At 39.0% G+C, this 21,186-nt stretch overlaps 1 protein-coding gene across 1 annotated transcript; it reads left to right on the forward strand.

The window, feature by feature from the left end:
- The first annotated feature begins 7,011 nt into the window (after window positions 1-7,011).
- mtdha (metadherin a) lies at window positions 7,012-20,970 on the forward strand. The gene is made up of 13 exons (XM_066690437.1): window positions 7,012-7,665; window positions 8,698-8,802; window positions 9,733-9,817; window positions 10,470-10,637; window positions 13,134-13,181; window positions 13,743-13,865; window positions 14,421-14,510; window positions 15,206-15,289; window positions 15,781-15,905; window positions 16,845-16,952; window positions 17,938-18,057; window positions 18,343-18,490; window positions 19,163-20,970. The coding sequence occupies exons 1-13, from the start codon at window positions 7,321-7,323 to the stop codon at window positions 19,231-19,233; spliced, it is 1,620 nt and encodes a 539-aa protein (XP_066546534.1). The 5' UTR covers window positions 7,012-7,320; the 3' UTR covers window positions 19,234-20,970.
- The last annotated feature ends 216 nt before the right edge of the window (window positions 20,971-21,186 follow it).

The raw sequence follows: 21,186 nt of genomic DNA on the forward strand, positions 1-21,186 counted from the left end.
CTTGGTTCCCTATTTCACATTTCTTCACATACAAAGCAGTTACATCTTCAAGAAGACCCTACAAATGCCTGGTAACATAATTATGAATGAACATTTCAATATAATGCAATGTTGGTACCATATGATGTCATTCACATTTTCCTTTGTCAGAGTTATGATTCATTATTATTATTATTCCAGTCACATTATTGTAAAGCGAGCAAAGTTGTACATACATTTGTATTATATTTAAGGACATTCTTGGACAAGGTATCTTACATGGTCAACTTGATTTTTAACCGTTTCAGTAAGGGTTGAATATTGTATGATGTACTTAGAATTAATCAGTACATTTGATGTTGATCAGCTGTATTTTTGTGCATGTGTACACAGTTATGGTATGTAAAGTTTTAAGTACCTTATGTACCATCTGTCATCTTATTTAACAGTTTCTTCTTTTATTCTTTACTGACTCCATACATTAATTATTGTTAATTTACTCTATACCTACTCACCTGTCAACTGGTATATTAGTTGTATGGTCTCGGTATCAGTACGTCCGTCGATGGCGGGTTACTTGTTTTTGCTAAATAAAATGTAATCATTTTAATTTCGGAGTGTTAGAGGAGTGTGCCACTTTTCTTTGATACTTTTTTCCTTGGCTAGCGCCTCCGTTAATTTTGTGTGTGCGTCTTCCTTTAAATGTATATGTAAAGTTTTAATACAAAGTGTTTGCCAGATTTTTTTAAATATAATTTATAAATAAATAAAATGGTATCACAATTAGCGATTCAACACTGAGAGAAAGTGGTGTTGATCTGTTGATTTTTTTGTTCTGTGATTTTTGCATTAGGCCTATTGAAAGAAAGCTTAGGGTTAATGCTAAACAATGTCAAAAAACACATTAAACACATTAAAATGGTAATCTAATATCAGTGAAGAAAAAATACTTTGATTGAGTTGCAGTTTGACCAGTTTCAGGTTTTAGCAGCAGCAGGCTGGTGAAGCAGAAAAACACTTTTATGTTGATAAATGCATGCCTGCATAAGCGTAGGTTTAGTCGTGGACGGTGTGGGGACACATCCCCCCCAATCTTGAGAGAACATTTAATAGTCCCCCCCCAATAATATGTGGCTAGCTCCATAGGCATAGTGGATGCGTCCACCCCAATGCTGAAAACTAAACCTACATCACTGCATGCCTGATTATATAGACGTCAATAACAACAATCCATGCAGGAATTTCTGAGAATCAATATCTCACCTGCATCACTTGGAAAAAATTATTAGACAGAAAATAGAGGAGCATCTTAATGAAAACCATATTCTTGGAGATAGTCAACAGGGGTTTAGACGAGGCAGATCATGTTTTACTAATTCATTAGAATTTTTTGAACATTCAACTGCAGCTGTAGATCGCGTGAAAGCATATGATATGATATACTTAGATTTTCAAAAAGCTTTTGATAAGGTTCCACACCAAAGACTGATCCTCAAATTGGAAGCTGTAGGCGTTCAGGGTAATGTAAGTAGATGGATTATGAACTGGTTGATGTATAGGAAACAGAGGGTGTCGATTAGAGGAGTTGCTTCTAACTGGAGTGAGGTTGTTAGTGGAGTTCCACAGGGATCAGTACTAGGGCCTTTGCTTTTTCTAATCTAAATTAATTATCTGGACTCTGGGATAGTTAGCAAACTTGTCAAATTTGCAGATGATACTAAAATAGGTGGCTCAGCAGATACAATCTTGGCAGCACAGGTTATTCAAAGGGACATAGATAATATTCAGTTGTGGGCCGACACCTGTCAGATGGAATTCAATGTGGACAAGTACAAGGTATTACATGCAGGTATCAAATATGTCCACTATAATTACACTATGGGAGGAATAGAACTAGATGAAGTAACGCATGAGAAAGATCTAGGAGTCTATGAGGACTCCTCACTTTCTCCAGCCAAACAATGTGGGGAAGCAATAATAAGGTAAACAGAATGTTAGGGTATATTGTCAAAAGTGTAGAATTTAAAACAAGGGAAGTAATGTTAAGACTGTACAATGCACTAGCTAGAGCTCATCTGGAATACTGTGTACAGTTCTGGGCACCACACTTCAAGAAAGATATCGCTGCTCTAGAGACAGTTCAGAGGAGAGCAACCAGACTTATTCCAGAGACTGAGGGAACCGAACCTTTTCACACTGGAACAGAGGAGACTACGTGGGGACTTGATTCAAGTCTTCAAAATCATGAAAAGCATCGACCACATCAAACCAGAGGAGCTTTTCCAGATCTGCAGGGATACACGCACCCAGGGACACAAATGGAAATTGGGCTTCAAGGCATTTAAGATGGAAAACAGGAGACACTTCTTCACACAGAGAGTTGTTACAATCTGGAACAAGCTCCCCAGCGATGTGGTTGAAGCTGAAAATTTAGGAACATTTTAAAATAGACTGGATAGTATCCTTGGATCACTTCATTATTAATGGACACTAAACGAGCACAATGGCTCGAATGGCCTACTCTCGTTTGTGAACTTTCTTATGTTCTTATGTTCAAACATTATTAAATCAAATTAAATTTGCAATGGCATTTCCATCAGAGTGCATATCCAGTTTTCATTCTCCAGTGAGACACAAGAGTCTGTATTGAGATTTAGGTGTGACCAGTTTTTGTGGGAAATGCCTTCTGTACATGTGATTTTTGAGTTAGATCCTCGTGTTTTAAGTAATTAAATCTCGAGTTGTGTAGATCAGTACAAGTGTAAACATGTTTACACTTGTATACACTCACCTAAAGGATTATTAGGAACACCATACTAATACTGTGTTTGACCCCCTTTCGCCTTCAGAACTGCCTTAATTCTACGTGGCATTGATTCAACAAGGTGCTGAAAGCATTCTTTAGAAATGTTGGCCCATATTGATAGGATAGCATCTTGCAGTTGATGGAGATTTGTGGGATGTACATCCAGGGCACGAAGCTCCCGTTCCACCACATCCCAAAGATGCTCTATTGGGTTGAGATCTGGTGACTGTGGGGGCCAGTTTAGTACAGTGAACTCATTGTCATGTTCAAGAAACCAATTTGAAATGATTCGACCTTTGTGACATGGTGCATTATCCTGCTGGAAGTAGCCATCAGAGGATGGGTACATGGTGGTCATAAAGGGATGGACATGGTCAGAAACAATGCTCAGGTAGGCCGTGGCATTTAAACGATGCCCAATTGGCACTAAGGGGCCTAAAGTGTGCCAAGAAAACATCCCCCACACCATTACACCACCACCACCAGCCTGCACAGTGGTAACAAGGCATGATGGATCCATGTTCTCATTCTGTTTACGCCAAATTCTGACTCTACCATCTGAATGTCTCAACAGAAATCGAGACTCATCAGACCAGGCAACATTTTTCCAGTCTTCAACTGTCCAATTTTGGTGAGCTTGTGCAAATTGTAGCCTCTTTTTCCTATTTGTAGTGGAGATGAGTGGTACCCGGTGGGGTCTTCTGCTGTTGTAGCCCATCCGCCTCAAGGTTGTACGTGTTGTGGCTTCACAAATGCTTTGCTGCATACCTCGGTTGTAACGAGTGGTTATTTCAGTCAAAGTTGCTCTTCTATCAGCTTGAATCAGTCGGCCCATTCTCCTCTGACCTCTAGCATCAACAAGGCATTTTCGCCCACAGGACTGCCGCATACTGGATGTTTTTCCCTTTTCACACCATTCTTTGTAAACCCTAGAAATGGTTGTGCGTGAAAATCCCAGTAACTGAGCAGATTGTGAAATACTCAGACCGGCCCGTCTGGCACCAGCAACCATGCCACACTCAAAATTGCTTAAATCACCTTTCTTTCCCATTCAGACATTCAGTTTGGAGTTCAGGAGATTGTCTTGACCAGGACCACACCCCTAAATGCATTGAAGCAACTGCCATGTGATTGGTTGGTTAGATAATTGCATTAATGAGAAATTGAACAGGTGTTCCTAATAATCCTTTAGGTGAGTGTATATATATTAGGGCTCCTTTGATTAATCTATTAATCGGGTCTATTAATCAACAAATTAATTGATCAATGATCAATATTTTCTCTTGTGCCAAGAAAGATGGCGGTTTCTGCCCCATCTTGGATCTGGAGTACCTGAATCATGGCCTTAAGGTGTTACATTTCAAGATGTTTCTCCACTTCGCCTTCCAAGGCCAAGCGTTCGAGTTCGCTGTTCTCCCATTCAGCCTGTCTCTAGCCCCTCGCACTTTCTCCAAGTGCATGGATGCAATGCTGGCCCCCTTGCATTGCCAGGGGGTCTGCGTCCTCAATTATCTAGAGGACTGGCTGGTCTGTTCGAACTCCAGGAAGCAGGTTCAGAGCCTCACGAGCCTGATCCTCGACCGCCTCTCCGAGGTGGGACTTCGGGTCAACAGAGAGAAGAGCTGTCTTGTGCCAACTCAGCACACGCAGTTCCTCGAACTGCACCTCGATTCCATTGCCATGCTGTCCACACTGGTGCCAGAGAGAGTTGCCTCCATACGCACATGTCTCTCCCTCTTCCGCTTGAGAGCCTGTGTCAGGGTGTCCCTTTGCCAGAGGCTGCTGGGCCTTCTAGCGGCTGCATCCCAAACCCTCCCCCTCGGCCTCCTTCATCTAAGGCCTCTGCAGTGGTGATTCGGGCATGCTGGAAGGTGCTCCGTTGGTGGCGGAGCCCTTCAAATTTAACCCTTGATGTGCCCCTGGGGCCAATCTGCCACAGAGTGTTTTGGACAACAGACACCCCCAAGCAAGGTTGGGGAGCTGTCTGTAAAGGACAGGGAGTCCGGGGTAGTTGGACGACACCCGTCAGGGCCCTCAATATCAACGCCCTGGAATTACAAGCTGTGCTCCTCGGTCTCCGTCACTTCATGCTGACCCTTTGGGCAGTCATGTTTTAATGTGGACAGACAACACAGCGGTGGTTGCCTACATCAACAGGCAGGGAGGTCTCTGGTCGCAAACACTATATTGGCTAGCGCGTCATCTACTTCTACTGCTCCATCAGAGCAGCCCACCTCCCGGGCATCTCCAACACGGTGGCGGACCTCCTCTCTTGGAAAGGCCCCCTGGGTTCAGAATGGCGCCTCCACCCGCTGGTGATTCAGCAGCTTTAGAGCCGCTACGGTAGGGCAGAGGTGGATCTCTTCGCTTTGGTGGAGTCCATACATTGTCCCCTATGGTTCTCCATTCGGGATCAGTCAGGGACCCTGGGGATGGATACGCTAGCCCACAAATGGCTGCACTGTCTCCTCTATGCATTCCCACCGTTACCCCTTCTCCCAGTGATTCTGGAGAAGATCATGCAGGAACGAGTGACAGTTCTGCTAGTAGCACCTCGCTGGCCCTGCAGACTGTGGTTTGCGGACCTGGTCTCCCTCTTGGTTGGAGAGCCTTGGCAACTTCCCCTGCGGGCGGACTTGCTGTCTCAGGTGCAGGGTACACTGTGGCATCCCAACTTGGGCCTGCTCCAGCTCTGGGTCTAGCCCCTGAGCGGGATCACCTGATGGCTTGGGGTCTGTCATACGCGGTTTTGGCCAGTTTGGTTTTTGGTTTTGGCCAGTGAGAGCTCCCTCTATGAGGTTGCAGTACTCCTACCGCTGGCGGACTTTTCAAACTTGGTGTCAGGAGAAGTCTAATGACCCAGTTAATTGCCATATAGGTGTCATTCTGCAATTCCTGCAGGAGCTGTTGGACCTGTGCAAGTCCCCGTCCATGCTCAAGGTTTATTTGGCTGCCATCTCCTCATGTCATGTCAGGATTGATGGCGAGCCTCCAGGCTCACTGAAGACAGCGTTTTTGTTGGCACGTCGGCAAAATGCGTGAGCGAGTTACACGCCCTGTTTGAGTGACAGGCACAAGGGCCAGTGGCAGCTTTGATAGACAAATGTCTTCGATAGTTCCAGCGATGCGCGCTGAAAACCCCTCCCCCTTGGGCAGGGCATACGCAACCGTTATAAGACACTTGTAATGCTACACAATGCGACTGTAGGTGAGGTAGAGATTGCGACTTCAACTTGATTTTCGTTTATGCAGCTAAAACGCCGTAGTCATTTTAATACATATATTTAGGAAAAGTCAAGAACGGGTTTGCAGTGTATTAAGAAACACAGAGTAATCCTAATTAAATCGTTCAAACTGAGCATCCTGCGCTTCTGTTGTTAAAAGGTAAAGGCGAATCACAAGAGCACAGTACCTGCGCACAAACTGCAGGGTTACAAGCCGCTAATAGTAAAACTAGTCTAGTTTTGGATTCCGATGGAAATATGGAAGACAAAGTAAAGGTTTTCGTTTCATTTGCAATACATGCTTTTCTTAAAAGGGCAGTGTGCGCAGTTTACAGTATCATTTGCGAGCAAACACCGTTTGCTTTAGCGAGAGGTGAAGGAGAATCCTCTGCCATGTTGCGGCTAAACCGTATTTGTTTTTGCATTATAATTATATTTTTTATTTAGAATAGCTCTCAAGCATTGAGGCCCCATCTCCATCTCTGAATCATTGTTGCTAAAATCTCACGCATTGGGCGGGTGATAAATAATCTGTGCGGCCACCCTGACACGAATTGTCGATAAACTCTCACTCAATGATGTACTGTTTTATATTTTTTTAATAATATGCATTTCTATTGTATTTTTGTTACCATTGCATTAAGCATTGTTATAGGCTACTGTAATAGCAATGCCATGTATTTATTAAAGTATTACTGTGTAGCACAACCACTTAAAGACCATTACACCAAAGACCATTATTTTAATAATAATTATTTAATCGACTGACAGCCCTATATATACATATAAACAAGAATTGAAAATAATATATATTATTAATTATTTTCAGTTCTTGTTTATCGCTTTCATTCAACTCCGCGGTATTGTTAACTGATCATCTATTGCTTTTCTGAGTTGAGAGAGTACAACCCCCTTCCTAAGAGAGCTTAGCCACATCTAACCTTCCCAGGATTCCCTTAAATCACATCTCTTCCATTTTATTGATGACGTTGCACTAATCGTCTCAGACAGGAGTCTGGGCAAGGAGCTTGCTGTACTGGGGCTCTCGATTAGCAATCCTAGTTCTTGGACGGAGACGTAGAGCAACTTTAATTTAATCTTACATTGAGATTCACAAGAAAATCTTTACAATTAACAAAAATAAGAGCAAAATATATGTTACATTGGCGGCAATTAATCACTTAAAATCTGATAGCTACACAGTAACGTACGGTCTTTGTGAAATATTTATTCTCTTGACGAGGAGGATGCTGTCAAATTGAACCCCTCCCCCTGCTGGTCTCTCTCCCCTCTGTCAGTTTCAGTGTAAAGATGGCAGCGAGCTGGCAGGACGTAGCGATTCAGCAGGCCGAGTTGATCTCGAGTCGTCTGAGGGAGCTACTGTCTTTGTGCCAGGGCCTACTGAACTCCGAGCTCGGGGTGGACCTGGGGCTGAAGCCGGAGCGCTATCCGTCATGGGTTCTCCTTCTGACGGCGTTCCTCGGGGTTCTGGTGATCGTGGTGTTCTGGGCCGCGGCCTGTGTCGGGCTGTTCGGTGGGAGGAAGCGAGGGGCCAGAGAAATCGAGCAAAGCAGTCAAAGCACAAAGGCGTTGGTGCCCAAGATTGTTAAAGCTGAGGAACAGAAGAAGAAGAACAAAAAGAAACCTGTTGAAAAGGTAAAGAGCCTGACAACTTACTCGCTTCTTTCGATTTAGCAGGCATTACGTATTGTACTCGTGGAATATGCATTTAAAGTTTTTCTTTAATGAATATAATCAACGGGTAAGGCTTCAAATAGGCTTCAAACTTGAATTGCGCAGTATATTGTTGTATTACAAAGTGGTATTTAAGGTTATATTAGTAACCTGTTTTAATTGAGCTACATTTAGTTTACATGTTTTGAATGAGCAATGGGATAGGGTCAGACGACTTCACGGTTATTAGGAAATTAAATAGACTCGTTTTGCATGGTTTTATTGCAGCAGGCACAATGAGGGAATTTGTTTAAATAGCTGCGACTTCTATGCAAACTCTCGAAACAGCAGTTAGAAGAATAAATTATATAAATTATAATAAATGTATAAAATGGGATTGTTCTAGATACGCTGTAATGCATATTTGTATACATTTGCATTCTTTTTTTAAAAATGATTTTAAAACTGCTATATTTACTGTCATAGAAAGCCATGCTCGTACAGTTGGCATAATGTATTGTAGATGCACGCATGAAGTACAAAAATGGTCAGTGCCCTCATGAAAATTCACGTAACCATTCCTTTTCGAGTCGCAAAACGAAAGTTGACCTCAACACGAAACTAGTTTGTATGTATAATTAACCTTTAGATTTTTACTCAAGCTACACATAGAGGCCTAGTTAACCTACTCAAGTTGTTTGAATCTGTTAATGTCGTTTAGTGTGTTGTAAGGCAGCTGTAGGTATGCACAATACTTTACCACATTTATAAATTCTGAAGATAAATAAGAAACCAAAAGAGTTTTATAATACAGAAGCTGCACTGGTTATTTTAATGATAAGGAAGACGTTGGTATTTTTGCATATCAGTTTCTCCTTTCACTTATGTTGTGCTTTTAGTATATTTAGTTATACATTGTTCCAGATAAAAACTTTTTTTTTTTAATAATGATGCTATTTTCACGTAATCCATCCTGCACTTGTCTTTTTCATGGTTAATTTCCTTTCCCTGCAGAAATCTCAGCCAAATGGGCGCACAGTTGTTGAGCTACCAGAGGAAGATGTTAAAGCCACCATTGAAGAACTCCTAAAACAGGCACCAGACATTAAGACTGAAAAGGTTTGTTTGGATTAAAATATGAGAGGCCTTGCGTATTCACTTAAGCACAACGCATGCTAATATCTCCACTTCGTATACATTGCATTTTGTCCTTCAGACCTTGGTGAAGCAATGCTTAACATGCCTCTCTCTTGACATTGCAGTGACAAAGAAAATATGTCACTTTTTCCTTTTTTTTTTTCTTTGTTTTTCAGCATGTTGCCATGTATAAAGGTGTGAGCAAGTAAAAGTAATAACTTGAACAGATTTTGCTCATATTTTAGATGATAGCTGCTGTGTAAAGGTTGTTCATTTCAACGTGACTGCACAACTTGCACCTGATATCAGTGAAAGGACACTGATTTGGTCATGCCAGCTGGCCGTATCGGGTTGCGATTGGAACATGCAGATGCAGCAACTCTTGGCCTTTTTCTCAGGCAGAGCCTGAAGTGTCCCTCATTTGCTGTATCCGAATGGGTGGCCACTACACAGTGTAGTAAATGGTTCTCATAAATCCTTCTGTGCTTTTCATTAATTGATTAAAAAGACAGTTTGCTTGTTTTGAAATGGTGCGTATATCTATTGCTTATTGCATTGCTTCAGGTAGGGATGCTGATGAAGGAGTTTGTGTATTACCAAATATGACAAAATGTATTGTTAGCTTGTTCATCATGGTCAGCTGGTGACTCAGACTGATGCCATCTGAGTGAACAATATTTCACAAATACAAGTAGTTTCTTTGCATGTTAAAGACAATCTTTGTTGCACACTAACTCTATAGGTTAAATGTCCAAACCTGTTTAAACCAAAACATATTCGTTGCATAACTTCTGATAGAGGATTTGTTTACATTTGTATTTTGACAAATACATTACAAATACATACAGATTATAGATATGGAAAAACAGAATCGGTGGTAAACCAATATGTCATGGTTTTGTTCTTCTTCAGACAAAGAAAAACAAAAAGAAGCTGAAAGCTGAATTGAAAGAAACCCAACTTAACACCTCGGCAAATGGAAAAGAGCATGATGAAGGTGGGAGATCTTCATATATAGTTTGTAATAGGAGGTACAAATCATTTTCAACCCAGCTATGAGTTTACAGTAGATTTTGTCAAGTCAGGTTTCTTTTGGTGCTTTCCAGCTGTGCAATTCATTAATTTGTCTGAGCATCATTTGGGAAAATTAAAGGGCAACTGAATAGTATGAAAAAAGTTAACAAAAGTACAAATTGGTATTATTTTGTGTTTGTTTGCTTTATTGGGTTCTGGAGCTCTTTTACTTGCACAGTGCAGACCTGAGCATTCTTGAAACAATAAAAATAGAAAGGATAGAATTTTTTGAATTCAGAAATAGATCACACACTATCTTCTATACTGTGCACATGGAGAGGGAGGGTGAAAGAAGTGATGTTTCAAGGGGGCGACTTATGCTCTGCTCTGTATTTGATCAGAAAGCTGGTCAAACCTGACATGTAAAACATTTGTTACAAGCAGAGCTCAATAAACCAAACAAAAACAATATAATCTTAATATTGTTAAGATTTCTTATCAAGAAATACTATTGAGTTGACCTTTAATGGTATTTGTATTTGTTGCAATACAGAAAAAAAATGCACGACAACTCTACTGTAGGTGCTTTTGAATGGCTTGACAACTTGTTAATTCTGAACCGTGGTCCTGGTCAGGAGCATGGGAGACTAAGATCAGTAACCGTGAGAAGAGGCAGCAGCGCAGGAGAGACAAGGTGTTGAATGAGGACTCGAGCAGCCCTGGAGCCGAATCTCCAGCTAGCGTGCCCATGGAGCTCCCCACGGCAATAACTGTGGTTCCAGTCAGCGTGAAGAAGAGCAAAGGTAAGATGCATATTGGTGATGAACATGTGCATTTCTTTCCAATATTGATATTTTATTTGTGATTACAAAATCAGCAGACTAACAGTTCACAACATGCGATTTGCAATAGAAACCCTCTCCAAAAAACTGTATAATATATATATATTTTTTTTTAAATCTGCTTTTGTATTTTACAGTGGAAAGACTTTTTTTGCTTTAAAAAATAAATAAGTTTGACTGTTTCTCTATAGTCCATATGGTTTATAATCATCATGAAAATGGAGCCTTTTGTTTTGGACATCTGAGAACCCAGCTTGTCTTCCATGTCAAACACCCAAACTGCCCATCCTGTTGGGCACCAAATGTGATCCCTGTATGTGGCAGCAGGTGCTTGTCACCAGTCACCTGAGCAAGGTAGCAAAATATTCCAGTCAGGAATCCTGCTTTGTATATAAAACAAATAAACCAAAATATCAGATGTGAAATCTGTCAGTCCTTTTTTTTTCTTGTCAGACAGGTTATGATAAAAACACCATTTTCTAAATTGTTGTGTGTTACATCCAAATGTGTTTATCTGTCTAGATTGTTAATCTTGCAAATTAAAGGAGGCCCCACTGATATCCTAGGAACATGTATAGCTCTCGGGTGGAGAGAGGAGCAGAGCAGTTCATGGTCCCACAGGTTGTACAGGAGCTCTATAAATAAATCCACCTGTGTGACTGTTAGGTTGCTGTCTCATGCCAGCTCTTCACTCTAGGAACATGTTTATCTCCACAGATCCACAGGGGCCTTTGTAAGTAACTCACTTCTGTATTGCCACTCTGCACTGATGGTAAACTAGAAAATGTTTAAAATATGACACAAAGAGCTGTTTTTTTATTTATTCATTATTTTTATTTCATTTAAAATGGTAATGGTCATCCCATTACTCTGATTTCTGTGTAATGAGAGTTGACACAAACAAATTCGGATTCCCTGATTAACTGGGTGTAGGCTGGTTTCCACCAACGCAGTATAGGATAGGTGCACTAAGGGGAATTGGCCTTCGATGCATTTGCTTTGGTAAGTATTCACACAACTCAACTGAAACTATTAATAATTGATTGGTTTAATGTAATACATAGTTTATTAAAATGCACAATTATATACTTTTAGGAGTTCATTTTTTTTTTATTATTATTAACAGATTTTACAGAGAAATGTGTTAAGATTCCAGTTCAGGTTCAGGTTCCAGTTCCAGACAGGTGGTGTAACCTTTTGATTTATCTTATCACATTTAAGCTGCTTTATAAAGGTATATAAGCATACATTTACTACTGATTTAACAGTTGTGACAATGTATGGGGGGTTGGCGTGTTAATCCAGGGATCAAGGGGAAAGTTGCAGACTAGTTTATAAATGCTGGCCACACAAAACAAACTGCTCGCCCAGGTTAAGGGTTCTGTCTAATCCGTATCTGTAGTTGGGCCACTACTGAGTTTCCTGACATTCCAGTCTGGTAGGCAGTCTTGTAGTCTTTTTTTTTTTTTTAAATGGGGGGGGTCTTTGTCCACTCCATGGTGGGTAATCGTACGGTGAGTTCTTGCACAAGCAGGGTCATTAAGCCACTCCGTCCTTCTCTCTCGGTTGCACTGAAGCGCTCCTGCACTTCCCCTCAGGTTACTGTGCAAAGAATTACCAAGGGTGTCTCCTTATATAGAGTGAATGCAATGAATTCCAGGTGATGTGAGTTTTTTTTTTTTTTTTTTTTTTTTTTTTTTTTGCCCCCTGCCAGCTAGGGCAGAGAACAGGAGAAGAGGGAAGTGCTTATTCAATGGATAGCACCCCTTCTGTACAACACCCCGTGGGGTATAACAATTTAGGATTTTTTTTTATTTAAAAAAAGGAAAGTATGTGTGGCAACTGTAACCAGCTTTGTTTCTATTTCTACCATGGTAAACACGTTTCCCTCATTTTTCATGTACTTCCATGATCTTCATTCTTAAAGGAAAATCCTGTTCTTCTGAGGGTTCCTTTTCCCAAGTTTTCAGCTTCAGCCACATCGCTGGGGAGTTGGTTCCAGATTGTAACAACTCTTACCTCTTTTAATATATATTTAAAATATATTTGCTGTACAAAAAAACCCAAAAAGTTTTGAGGCACATTTAACAAGGATTATACAATACAAATAAAGGTTCATACATTCATCTTTTATAATCTTTTTGTTTTGAAATGTGAGTAAATGTACACCAGTTTTTAACTTGAACAATTGTATTTCTCCTTACTTTAACAGATCAAAAACATTTTTTATGCACTTTTTTATGATTCTTAATGAACATATGATTTTAATTTGTTTTAAATACTAGCAAAATAAATACAATTTACCACAAGAATGATTATATTCGGTCATAAGCAATGGTTATAATCCTTGTTTTCCGTACCTTCTGAGTGAGCACTGAGGTTTTTTTGTTTTGTTATATTGATATGAGCAAGAAACAATTTCACTCATGAAATTAACTAAATTTATTTTATTGCCAGAACCTCTTCGTGTGAAGACTGGGAAAGGAGATGCCATAATATCCCATGGTAAGGGATCTGACTTTTTGTTTTCTTAGGGAAATTGTTTCTGTACATGTACATATGACAACAGACTTTTAACAGTCCACCATGAATTTAAAATCCAAACATATATATAAAATGTCGGGACATTTCCTTCCCTATTTATTGGGCCAGCTATGAGAACATTTAACGGTCCATATCACGTAATAGAAACTCATTTATTTTGAAAAAATCTTAATGATTCTTGTTTATCAAACGTGCTGATTGAACTATGTTTTGTTAGCGAATGTAATAATGATACCCTCAAAGAATATTATTTATAAATTTAAGTGACAATAAATCTCTTTAGCACTCTCGCCAGGTCCAGTTAAATAACTGGTTCAGATATCTCTACCCAGTGGTACACCAATCATTGTTAGAATGTAAGTCCTAATGCATGCTTGTCTTGACTGTTTTGGTTATACTTCTCCTGTAAACTAAGGTATTAATCTTAGTAGCTTAATTTATAAGCTTATAATCCACTGAGTAGTGTGTGTGTGTAACCAGTCCAGTGAAAGATCTGATTTAGCTTTGTGTTCTTTACCTCAGTGTCAGCCAGCTGGAATGAAACGGCCACAGTGAATGGTGGAGGATGGAACAACAAGGTTATGAAGATCCCAGTTTCCAGTGTGGACAGAGAGAACTGCACTGCATGGGGTCTGGAAACTGAAGGTAACATAGTCTTATTGTTCAGACAAGACTAGAGGGCCTTTAAGAAAATAATTTTCTAAATGTGGGTTTAGTATTCCAGTGAAACTTTAAAGTACCTTTCAGGGGTCTCCCCAGGATCTTTCTGAAGTTTGACACTAGACTTGATGGCAGCACATAGCCAATTTCTTCAACTTAATCTTCAACTGCAATAATTTTCCTAATGATCTCAAATCATTTTAGTTCTGAGACCACCATGCAGCTCAATTGCTTCTAATTTCCCTGTTAAGTTGACATTGAAACACACATTTAAATCATAGTTGATTGAACTTTGTGTATAATATAGAGAAAAAAAAACTAAAACACACATGCATACATCAATCAATCATGTTCGTAATCCATGAGGAAAATATAAACATCAAAAACATTGCTCAAGAACATGTGATTTCTTTGGATATGTCTGAAAAGTAGTGGAAGCAGAATCATGTCAACTTGTTTTGTGTTGTGTGAGCTATTGTGTTCAGCAACATATATACAGGTGACTAAACCATATCAGTGACTTGGTATGCATTGTTTCAGGTTCATGGAGGCCAGTAGAAGGAAGAATAAGGAAGGCAGACCTGAATCCAGCTTCCATATCCACTCTTGGATTAACCTCCACTGTAACTGGTATTAAACCTCTTTCAATTCTGAATGTTTTGTTAGGTGTCTGCTAAGTAACTTTAATATCGGATCTATTCCGAAGACCCATTCTTGTCTATATAGTTGAACAAACAGTCTTCAGAAAGAATGTTTTGCTAGTGATGAACTGGGCTTTAGTGAATCTATGCATCATCCTGCCCACTAGTCTCCTTGGGTATCTTTTTCTTACAGGAACATACCAGGGAAAAAATAATGGGTATTATGCAAGCTCTCTTAATTCCCAGTCTTGTTTCCCAGTCCTGTTCCTTGGTACCAACTGCTTTTGTTCTACCTCAGGTCACTGTAATCCAACCATTTCATTGACCTGCTTCCTTGTGTGCACTTTTATTTAAGTTCTAGTTAAGCTCTCTAGATGCTTGACTTTAGAGTATCATTATACTTGTACTAAGTGAACTTAAAAATTAGCCCCCTTTTTAAGCTTTTTCCTGTAGTTCAATTTTAGTAGCCCTTAATGTAGTTCCTGTACTGGACAAGTAGATGGAGCCATTCACTGGCATTTTGCACTTTGTCTTAAGTGGTTTATGGATGTGTACATTTTGTGTTTTGTTTTGTTTTATAAAGAATATTCAGATATTTTACCTCTGGTATAGTTTGTGTGTAGGAACAGTGATTAATCAGAACTATTTATTTTGTGATCAAGCCAGATGTAACTTATTTTGTAGGTGAGGAACCAGGATCCCAGACTAATGCTGACCTGCAGTGGGATAGTAGCCAAATAAAGGCTGATGATGTGTGGTCTGGAATAAGTAAGAGAAATACTGATGTTTTTATTTTGTTTTATTGTAGTAGATGTGTGTAGTTTATTAATACCTTTCAATTTAAATATCTTAATATATTTTAATTTGTGTTGTACCTTTCTCATTTAAATGGTGATAGCTCAGATTATTTCAGTCAAAATGCCACACTGTCCCTGACTTGGTTCATCCAAATAGTGCAAGGTGCTTTGTGAATTGCTTTTTCAGAATACTTACATTTTCATAACATGGTAGTGTAACTGTGTATTTGAATCAAACATGTTTGTGTTACTGGCTTCCAAAGTAGTTAGAGGAAGCCAAGAAGGCTTTCATCTTTATAGTCCCACATGTCAGATGAGGCACAAAAATGGACAAAAATTATTGGATCAGACCATTGGAAGTCATAAATTAATCTATCCCTGTCTGTAGAAGTAATACATTGAGATGTTTGTAAACCTGTAGAATCAGAGTTTTAGCTGAAGTGCCATGTGGATTGTTTTCAGATGGCCTTTCCACATTGGACCCCAGCTCGGACTGGAATGCTCCCTCTGAATTGTGGGGGAATTACGAGGAGCCAAAGGCCCCTGCTCCCACTCATCTTGAGAAACCTGTGATGGAGGTTAAGAAGGTCAGTTGTTGAGTAGTACATGTGCTGGTCATTGTAACATACACTGTGATGCACCTATAACTACTTTCACACTAGGTTCCTTGACCCCTTCCCAAATTATGAAATTATGTGAAACAAATTAGGATTGCACTTTAGTTTCACACTACAATTTCAGTATACGGATGAGATTTACAGTCACTGATGAAGTACAGTTTATCTCACTCTATCCATTGAAATGCTGTCCTGAGGTGGGTTGCTCTTGACCAGGGTCAACCCATTTTCTACCTGTGTATGTGCTTTCACACTAATGAATATCATTACTTAGGTTCCTAAAAAGTGTCGTAACCTGAGTTGGTGTGCTAGTGTGAAATGGGCTTATGTATGCTGAGACTGGCTACTTAAGTTACATTGCACAACCATTTAAAGGAATGTTTCCAAATCTTTACAGGCTATTTCTTTAACAGCATACATTTTTGTAATGAGTGGATAACATTATCATAATATAAATTAGAACAATACTCTCCAGAATTAAACCATTTTTCTATGCTAATGTTCTATGCGCTAGTTTGAACAGATACTGAAGCAGACCAGCCGTATGTTGAGGGTGGTGACATCTGTGGCTACTGCAGACCACTATATATTTGGCCACTGCACGTTGTACCATACAAGTGATGTATTTGTCAAGCATGCAACAAAGGCAACCCATTGGAGACCATGTTATGATGAATGCTCGATTTATATTCTAAAGCTTCTACCAGGGACCTTGACAAGTCCCTGTATACCTCTTCTGCGGTTATATCTCAGCAGAACCCCTTTAATAGTAACACTGCTTTTTTCTGTTTTTGTCAACATTCCTACAAGCTTAAGTATGTGCTTTCCAGAGTTGAAGTTCCCTGTTGTTACCCTCCCTAGGAGACTTGGCATTCCATCCTAATTGGCATTTTATGTTTTTGACTTTAGATATCTGATGATGAAAAAGAGAAAACTGACTCTGCTGCTCCTGGAAGTGGAAAGTCAAAAAAGAAGAAGAAGAAGAAGAAGAAACAAGACGAAGAGGCTAACACACAAGTAAATACTTGTCTTGTCAGTCTTGCTCTTTAGCTTGCATATACAATTGTTACAAGCTGAAATGTAGCATGATACACACAGCACCACTATCCTGTACCTTTCTTTTTAAGATAAAACTTGACAGATTGTAGTTTTAAATTTACATAGGATCCCTTTTCTATTCACTCTACACCAATGACAGCACCTCTGAGGAGCTTCACACAGGGGTCCTTAAGATTGCAGATGACACAATGCTGATTGGACTTGTACACAACAGCAATGAGTCAGCATACAGACAGGAGGTTGAGCAGCTGGTGTCCTGGCACAACAACCTAGAGCTAAATGCTCTGATGAGGTTGGAGATGATAGTTGACTTCAGGAGAAGTCCCCCCTTTCTGTCTCCCCTCAACATCAGTGTTTCAACAGTCACCACTGTAGGGTCATTCAAATTCCTGGGAATTACAATCACCCAGGACCTCAAGTGGGAGGTATATATCAACTCCAGTACATCCTCTGCTGGGCCTTTTTTGCACTGAAGAAATTCAACTTGCTGCAGAATTTGGTGGTCCAATTCTACCCGGCCATCACTGAGTCCATCCTCCCCTTGGGTCAGCCAGCACACGGGACGGGACCAGACTTCCCTTAGGGAAGACGACTAAGAACAATTAAAATCAAAACATCCAGGGACAGGAACTGCTTCTTCCCCTAAGCAGTGGTTCTTATCAATAACTGAAGTCCATACAAAAATTAAAATAAAAAGGCATGAGTACTTTTACAAAAATGTACTAAATTGCCCAAATGCAATTTCACATACTTTCACTCTGTCCATCTGTCTATAGATTAATATAAGTTTAATCTCCATTTGTACTTATCAGTCCGTAAATGTTTTTTTAATTTTTTTATAGTTTGTGTTATGCTTATTGTTAAAAACACACTGTTAAATTAATTGTATGTGTAACATATTTGGCCAATTCAGAGATTCTGATTTTGCATTTATTTTTGTAAGGAAACCGAAGAGCAAGAAAAAGAATCTTTGGCAGAGGTTGAGGAGGTGACTCTGTCAGCCCATCCTGAAAAGGAGAGTATCCTGCCTGTCCAGAGCACTGCTGTGAGTGCACCTGTTGAGGTCAGTTCTGCTTGCTTCCTGTGTTAACAGGACAAATGCAGTGCTTCACTTCAAATCTTCTAAAAACCTGATACTGACAGAATCACAGTACGGAATTTTTGTTTTGTTAATGCACTACTTTTAAGTGTAGTATTTTTAATAAGAAAGCATAAGACTGATAGAATGGACTTTGAAGCTAGAAATAATAACCCCCCCCCCCCCCCCAACCATTTCAAAATAAAAGTAACAATAAAGTCGGGATGCTGTAGGAAGTATTGAAAATGTTTGTGCCTTGATGTTCTCCAGGTGAAGAAACTTGCACAAAAAGAGCTGGCTAGTCCTGTACTGGAGAGTGTTTCCAAGAAGACCCCTTCACAAGTGCCACAGAGGCTATCGGATCCAGAGCCTCCAGTTTCTACTGCTAAACAAAACAGCATGCCTCCACCTTCACAGAGTAAGTTTCATACCTTGCCAGTTCTCATAGATTTTTGTGTCATATATGAAGCAACAGCGCAACGTGAGATTTTCTTGAGCACTTTCTCAATGGAACTGTTATGTGAAGGTGGCAATTTAAAAATTAGACCAGTTTTAAAAATGTAATGTAACACTTAGTTTAAAGTCAGACAAGCATTTTTTTCTTGTATAAAAATAGGTTTTGTTGTGGCTGAGGTTTATTGCAGCTTTTTCTCCCAACGGATGCTTTTTCTTCCACATGCTTATTGTCGTTAAGCAAATGAGTTATGTTTTTGTAATTTATGGAGGAAATGGCTCAAAACCCAGTCTTTAATAACAGATGTTTTCTTGTTCTGTATGAATGGCAATTCCAGGTTCTTGGGTAAACGTGCTTTTTAATGGATCAGACAATACTGCTGCACTGCCTTCATGTCCAGATGTCTCCAGTTTCCAATACATTGTGTTCTCTGTAGCCAAGTGGTTTGATCAACAGAGTTTAAACCATTTCCAGTCTCTTGTATAACTTTTTCTTTGGGGGGTGGGGGGCGGGCATTATAAAGATATTGCTGTTTTACATATGGTACAATAATCGACCAAGTAATTGATTCTGAGCATGAAAATGTAATAAAGGATTATGGCTATGAATCTTATATTTCTCCTGGCTTCTTTTTAGAAAAATCAGAAGAGAACTGGGAATCACCAAAGCAAGTCAAAAAGAAGAAGAAAGCAAGACGAGAAACATGAGTTTGAACTTGAAAGAAGATAAATAATATGCAAAATTATTTTGATGAAATTCATGTTTATGCAATAATTTGAAAGTGTACAGAATTTTATACAAATTTTGACTGTACTTTTTTTAACATTCAAAATTGAAATGCTATGGTCCTGACCAGCCTCATGTACTTCAGAGCAGTCCAGGGCTTGTGAATTGAATCTCACCATGCGCTGTAAACAATGCTGCAATGAGTGGAGAATTTTGAAGAGGAATAAACATACAACATTGACATACAGTTGGGCACAAGGTTAAAAACATTTGATTCATTCTAAAATAGTTTTGAAAGATGTAAGTTAATTAACCTAAATAGTAAATTTAAATCTATGGCTAGTATTTGCAGTGAAATTAAGAATATCAAGGAAGAGTCCTTGAGTTGCTACCTACCCTTCTCTTTAACACTTCACATATTGCACGTGATACAGTGATGCTTAGTCTCCAGTGAAATAATCCAGTCATTCAACAACAAATGTGAGGTACTTCAACTAGACTGCAAAAGGGGGGCAAAAATGTGTATCCAATATTCTTTAACAGACTAGTTGTAATGATTGCCTGTTATGTCTCATGTGGGAGAGGTTTCAGTGTATGACACCAAGACATTGCTTAATGTTTTCCTCAGTGTATTTTTCATACTATTACATTGTGCCCTGACATTTTAGATGTTAACAGTTCTGACTGGTTCTGTACTTGTAATGTCAGTCTTTTCTTGTATCCTCTTTGCAATAGAAAAAGCCAAGCCATATGTAAAATAAAGGCCTTTTCTAAAATTGAGTATACTGTGAGTGAGCTGTGCTACAGATTATGTAACTTCCTTTGTGTTTTCATTCTTAGAAGACTTATTATAGAATGTAAGCATTTCATTTTGCCTTTTTTTTTTTTTTTTTTAAACTGGTTGAAGGAAACTATTTTATCGAGTGCAATATGTGATGTAACCGATTGACAAACAGGAAGGATGTCTTTAATGTCAGCTTTAATCTGTAGTCCGAGTCACTAATACAGTATCAGGAATGAAATTCTATTGCCTTAAGCTGTAGCTTGTAGGATGTACATTTAGATTTCTTCACTGCAAGTAGTTTTGTTTTTATTTTATTTTTCTTCAGGTCTTTTCAGGGTGGGGTGGGGGGAGGGATCTAATCTCGTTTGATTTTTAAAAAGGAAAAGAATGGTATTTAGAAGGATTGCCATTGATGGACACAGTGTGATATATACATTTAGACTGGCAGGTTTAATTATTTTTATTTTTTTATTTTATACTAGTTCATGCTGTGAACATGTAAACTGTAAATAGCCTTTACCAAACTTAAAAGCTTAAAAAGAAAAAAAAAAGGACCATGAACATAAACACCAATTTAAGTTTAAGGCTGTTGCTGAAACTAATATCAACAGTATCTTGTTTGTGAGGCTTTAAAGAGTGAGGTTGGTATGCATCTATACGGTACTGGCCTGTGGCACTATCCAGTAACAATTTGTATGCATTTCTGTCACAGTGTATAGCAATGGAGAAATACTGGCTTAGCTTCAGAAAACCTGCCTTATTAATTGTATCATTCTTTTGTTTTCCTAACCAATAATAATGAGGACTAAATTTAAACAGATGTTTCTACCTGTTTCTGGAACATGGAAAACAAATATGTTTACGTGTTTAAAAGAGTTTGTTAAATGCAATGATATTTCTAAGTTGATTTGTTTAAATAAATTGAGAAACTTGATATTTGCATAGTGTTTTCTGTTCTGTGTTTTTTGTTTTTGCTTTCCTGTAACTCTAGGTTAAGGTTTGCAGTGTTTCTGGTTAAATCTGAAGCATATTCTCAATAGGAATTAGTCCTAAAGTCATACAGTTATTAAGCCTTCAAATTCTTTGAGTGAAATTTAAAAGTAAGTACCAATACTAACTCATTGCAATGTTCATATCCAATATCAATGTA

This window comes from Amia ocellicauda, chromosome 18 (genome assembly GCF_036373705.1).
Source record: "Amia ocellicauda isolate fAmiCal2 chromosome 18, fAmiCal2.hap1, whole genome shotgun sequence".
Classification (NCBI taxonomy): Eukaryota; Metazoa; Chordata; class Actinopteri; order Amiiformes; family Amiidae; genus Amia; species Amia ocellicauda.